The sequence below is a fragment of the Salvia hispanica genome, chromosome 6 (genome assembly GCF_029641045.1).
Source record: "Salvia hispanica isolate PSC_SH4W2 chromosome 6, Shi_PSC_v1, whole genome shotgun sequence".
NCBI classification, from domain to species: Eukaryota; Viridiplantae; Streptophyta; class Magnoliopsida; order Lamiales; family Lamiaceae; genus Salvia; species Salvia hispanica.
In genome coordinates, this window is record NC_142697.1 from 12856631 (window position 1) to 12862637 (window position 6007).

General features: G+C 43.5%; 1 protein-coding gene across 1 annotated transcript; it reads right to left on the reverse strand.

Moving 5' to 3' along the window:
* Positions 1-1110: 1110 nt before the first annotated feature.
* Positions 1111-4442, reverse strand: LOC125203330 (C2 calcium/lipid-binding plant phosphoribosyltransferase family protein). The gene has a single exon (XM_048101653.2). It carries the CDS (start codon positions 4288-4290, stop codon positions 1300-1302), a length of 2991 nt encoding a protein of 996 aa, XP_047957610.1. The 5' UTR covers positions 4291-4442; the 3' UTR covers positions 1111-1299.
* Between the last annotated feature and the right edge of the window lie 1565 nt (positions 4443-6007).

A 6007-nucleotide genomic window follows, 5' to 3' on the forward strand; every position in this document is an offset into this window, starting at 1 on the left:
AAAAAGATAAAAAAAAACTCCAAATTAGGGTTTTGGATGAAAATGTTAATATAGTGTTTCGAAAATATCAACACAATGCTTTGAGAATGTCAACACAATTTAGGATTGACATTGTATATGCTTTATATTGACATATTATCTTAGCTGCATTGACATTAACCTGTGTACGAAAAGTACGAAAATTCTAGATTTTTTTATTCAAATTTTGACGTCGGAACATATGCATGTAGTATATCGTTGGAATTCTTATAAAATTATCTGTAATTTGATATATGTTATATGAATTTAAAGTTTTGGGATTTCTTTTAAAAGATAGTTATAACTAACTTGACATTAATATCCTTATTGATATTTTTTCGAAGTAATCATATGATCTTATTGACGTTTTTTGTTGATCGTATTGACCTTTCATGGTTGATGATCTAGACTTTTAATTTGAATATCTAATGACTATTATTAAATTATAGTTAACAATTAAGCATTGAATTAACAATATAACACTCTCCAGTGTTTAAAACCCAAACATTCTAATTTCTCGATTAAGCCAAACATTCTAATTTCTCAATTACTTAATCTTATTTCAACTCACATGCACATTTATTGGGGCGTTACATTTTTCTTGACCAGGGCCCACCATTTAATCATATACGTAGAAGGAAAACTTGTTTACCCAATTAATACTATTTGTTTTGAAAAAAAACAATAATAGTAATGACAAACCATGGCAGCAAAAATAATTTCTCATAAAATTGAAAAATAAATTTTACATAATACTACAAACAACTCAGACATGTTTTAACGTATCTACTTAGTTGCATATTGTACTCAAATTGCAACCAAAATCACCAAATTAAATTACAATGACAAAATAATTTTAAGATTGAATAAAATTGAGCGTACTGTAGTTTTCTCAAAATAATCATAGATATCCTTTTAGCCAAATCAGGAGGTTAGTCTCCATTTTAATCTTCGCAACTTTATTTAGAGTCCAGACTAACGGAAAGAGAGTCTGGACTATATTGTGTGTAATTACAATTGTAATGATCATGGTAAGTTTGAAATTATTATATATTTTGAATCATACAAACATAACAAAGTAGTACTCCTACATAGTATAAGTATTCAAAAATTGATAAAATAAGTTCTACTAGTACTACTTAACTAGAGCTTGAATAAATAAATGTAAAGACTACAATCAGCACATACTCGAATTATGAATATAGAAACTTTATAGTGATAGCTACAAATCTCACTCCAGAATTAACCAAGTGCATAATTAAGGACAGATGTAGTGATTAGTTAAAGCATACGATCGGAGAGAGAAGGCAGTCGGCGGAAGAAGTTGAGAGCAGGCGAGGGCATTCTGTCCCTAAATATAGGATGCCTCAAGTAATAGAAACCCAACGCCATTGCCACCATCTTCGACGGCACCATATACAACACCAACGCCAAAACGAAACAAAACCCCACGAAGATCCCCGTCGCGCGCGGGTCCCTCCACGTCACCAGCGCCTGCACCCTCTCCCCCTGCGTCGCGATATCCCCCAGCATCGCCTGCACTCGCGCCCCCAGCATCCGCAGCTTGTCGTACCTCGCACGCACCACCTCGTTCCCCCTCGCGCACGGCATCGCCTCAAACTCCTCGTCCACCTCCTCGCGGTCCACGCTCTCCGCCAGCGACAGCCTCGGGTCCAAGTGCGGCAGCCCCGCCTTCGCACGGAACCTGTAGTTCCACGCGCCCACTGCGAACACGTAGAAGGCCAGCGTGGGGACTATTAGGTCGGGGAACCACACCAGAATCACCATAAGCGCGTGGATGAGAAGGGTGGCTGTTGGGTTCTTCCAGGAGCGCGTGTCCTCCACCCAACGGAACACCTCTACCGCCCCCGCCATCACCTTTATGATCCTGTACCAGTTTGCTCGCACCCTCCGCATGCTGAATGCGTTGGCGCCGTCCTGCTCCAGCACGTGGTTCACCACCTCGCGTCGCAGGGGCGGCTCTGACCGCGAGAGGTGCGTCGCCACGATCTTAACAGCAGCGGATCTCAGCGCTTCCTGCTGCAGCATTCCGAGAGGCTTGAGGTGGTGCATTGCCGGAAGCAGGGGCTGCGAGTACACGTGTAGGAAATCCAGCGTTGGCGTTGATCGGACGAATCGGACGGCCAGTTCTATCTTCCCCATTTTCTTCAGGCCGGCTTGGGACAACAACATCAACGGGAATACGCTTCTATACACCTTGCCAGTAGTCAGTGTAGAGATACGAATACGTACTTTTCCAATGCGGAAATCGGGCCTTAGGGAGGCCTCTGACTCGGCTACTTCCCAACTGTCGAATACTCCGACAGTAAGAACAGTGGAAGGGTCGTATACACGCCACGTGTACTGCTCGTTCCACCTCGGCTCTAAGCTATCGGAGATAGTGCGAGTCCGGACCCATTTGTTGCCGTATTTCGCGACTGCGTAGGCGTCGGTTGAACCTTTTGCGTTGATAGTTTTTATCGGCTGCAGATCGTTGCATCCGATTATGCCTAATTCGATTGTTCCGATTGGTGGTTTCCAGAGCTGCCTGGCTGTAGGGCGGTAGTCACTGCAAACATGAGCGCCTTCGTCCATGACATGATATCCACCGTCGAAACAGAGGCGCAGATGTACTCTGCCTCTGTATACTCTCTTCTCTTCGTTCGGATCCTCCAGTGTGAACCATTTCGACACCACATTTCGGTCGTCGACGCGTCGTTCGATGGCCGATAGAGGTACTCTTGTGACGCCGACAATAGCTTGCTCCTTGGGTGGCCTGTGCTCGATCAGGACGAACACGAGGTCATTCTCAGCCGTGAAAGGCTCCGCGGCGACGAACATCAGATCCTCATTCCACGACGGCGGCGCGCCACTCACCTGTTTTGTTTTCTGGACCTGAAATCCCAATTGTGCCTTCAATTGGAAGCTCGACTCTTTCAAGTTTAACATTGAGATGTCTTGTGCCTCGATGACAGTGGAGCGGAGGTACCACAGTTTAGGCGATTGGTACACCTTGGATCTGGAATTGGCGTTGGCACCCACGGTGTCAGTCTTCCAAGCATCAGCGAACGAGTCGTCGGCTTGGGTGCCGAGCCACGTGGCGAGCATGAGGTCCCCTCTGTGGGCTCCACCGCCTTCGAGGCGGTACCACTGCGGGGCCAGCGGGCTGTCCGGCGGGTCCCGCAGGGGGATCTCGCCCACGTCGAAGCAAATGCCACCTAGGAAATCATGCCCCACGTCAGCACCGATGGGGTCCCACACGGACACTTCGAGTATTGAAGAAGAGTCTTCCCAGTCGCGCCGGAAAGCGAATGTCTGATCCCAGTCGAATAATGCGGTTTTCCGGGCTGGTTTGGAGACGACGTGGAAGCCGGAGACGGCGATCTTCACCACGGGGCTCCCCGTTGTGGGGAGCGACCGCGCCCTCACCACTCGAACGAAGAGGTAATGCATTTTGTCGACTAGATCGAAGGAGGATTGCTCAATCGTGGATCTATCAGATTGATCGGACATAAAGCTACGCACCGACGACACGCGGCTGATTGGCTTGGGGCCGTTGATCTTCACTTCCGGCATGGCCGCTGAGGCAACTGACGCCTTCAACTGATCGGCTTCGGAATCAAAAGGCGGTGGTGGTGGCAGAGGCTCAACTGATTTCTCTTCCGGCATTGCTGCTGAAGAAACTGATGCCTTCAATTGATCGGCGTCGGGATCAGAAGGCGGAGACTCAACTTTGTCAGCTTCGGCAAGTGGTTTCTCTTCTGGCGCTGCAGCTGATGTTTCATTCTTTTCGGGCTCATCAGAAGCTGGAGGTGGTGGAGGATCGGCGGCGGCCGGCTCAGGGGGAGGAGAAGGAGGCGCGGCCTCGTCGGTGAAGTAGATCTTCAATCCGATCTCGCCCTGGATCCAACTCAAGAGGCTCTTCTTCTCGAGGGGATAATATATCAGAGCCTCCTCGCCTCGCTTGACGAATTGGGTGGCGCTGAGCCTGACTCTGCCGAGGAAATTGCTCCTGGTTGTGGGGCCGACGTTTTTGTCGTGAAAAACGTCGAGCTCCAGCATGTCGCCAAAGACCTCAGGGGTCTTGGAGGCGACGTTGAACTCTAGGCTCTCGTTCCACGTGGGACTGAGGTCACGGATCACGGTCCTCGTCTTCCTGCGCTGGCCGTGGAAATCGAGGACCGCGTAAGGGCTAGATGTGCCGTGTCCGTCTTTGGGTAGAAGGTTTCGCGCGTCCACCACCTCGACTATAAGCTTGCGAACAGACGCCATTATAGTCGTGGAATTAAATTTGGAGCTCGCAATAGTATGGAATTAGGGAGGGAATTGAGGTTATCGTTATAGTGAAAAAGTGAGTGTGCATGGAGTGGAAATCTTTGTTGGCAAGTAAGAGATGGTGAAAGAAAAAGTTCATGTGGTGCCTTACTAGTGTCACTTTTTCTTCCTTACTAGTTACGATATTCATCTTTATAGATTCCTTCACGCTCTCTCTTTCATCCTTTTCAAATTTTAATACTCCCGTCGTGGGTAGAAAAGTTAGTGGAATGTGAGACCTACTTTTATAAATAAAATGTGAGTGTAATGAGTTGGTGGAACGTAGGATCCGCTTACCAAATATAGTTTAAATGAAATGAGACATTTATTGGTGGACAGATGAAAAAGAAAAAAATGGACATTTAATAGCAGACGGAGAGAGTATTTATTTAACCAGTATTTTTAATTAAGTTCGTATCTACTGTAAATAATGATTTACACATGGCTAAGGAATACTATAAGCATAATAGAGTTGAGATGAGAATATACACTTCATCCGTCCATTATTTAAAGAATTATTTTGTTTTTTGGATTGTCTATGATTTATGTTACCATTTATTTTGTTTCTCTTTTAATATACAAACCACACATTCCACCAACTTCTTTCACTTACAATTCAATATAAAACTAATTTTAAATGAGTCTCACGTTCTATTCACTTTTTTCGTTTACTTTTTTTCACATTGTCAAATAATTTCTTAAAATTTGTGACAAGTCAAAAGGGCTATTTAAATGGTGGAGAGAGTGAGTAGTTTGTAGTAATTCAAGACCATTGATTAACAAATCATCTAATTTTTGAGCTCTACAAATGAAAACGGATACGTTGTCAATCTAGTGTATGTTTGATTCACTTAGAGTTCGTTCAACCTCTGTTTTATATTTTGTTAATCATATTATATCAAAGGAAAGACAATTAATAAATTGATTTTTTCCTTTGATAGATGTGCAGGAAAAAGGAATATCGCATGCTTTCTATTGGGAAGGAATTGCACTGACAAAGTGACAAATTCATGATTAAAAGATCGTAAATTTGTTTCCAAAAAATGTAATCTATGCTTATTAAATTCATTAAAATATAGTTTGATAATGTGCATAAGATTCTACAAATTTTCAAATGTGAAGACGAGTGTGTGACTAAGTGGTTCACTTTTGAAAAACATGAGCATCCTTTCTTATCCACCGACCGACCACGTTGAACAAACTAAGCTTTATACTCTACATCTTTTCTGACTATAGATTTATTATTTGGCACACATTCCTATATACAAAGTTGTGCTTTATTTCCTTCACTACGCTATTTTTCAAAATACAAATTGCCTCAGATTCATATAGTTCATACTTGTAAGCTGTAAGTACATCACATTGCGTGACAGTGCACCACTGATGCCTGATTTCATACGTGGCAAATGTACATCTTTATCATTAGAAATTAGAATTCTAAAATAATTTATGAATTCTGTATTTTTAACCATTTGTTGAACTTCGGCCAACATCATAACTTTACCAACTTTGCTGCTTTTCCCCATTTATGGCCGAGTATTTCGGTAGACCAAATTGAACAATCTTTTTGGTTTGCGTGAATCAATCATATTCCCACGACTTCTCCCATATTACTTCGACTCTTTGTTATTATACGAATAATAGCATCATTGCTATCGTGATCACATTAACCTTG

Coding starts and splice junctions, on each gene's coding strand:
- LOC125203330 (XM_048101653.2), bottom strand. CDS start 4,290: ATGGCGTCTGTTCGCAAGCTTATAGTCGAGGTGGTGGACGCGCGAAAC.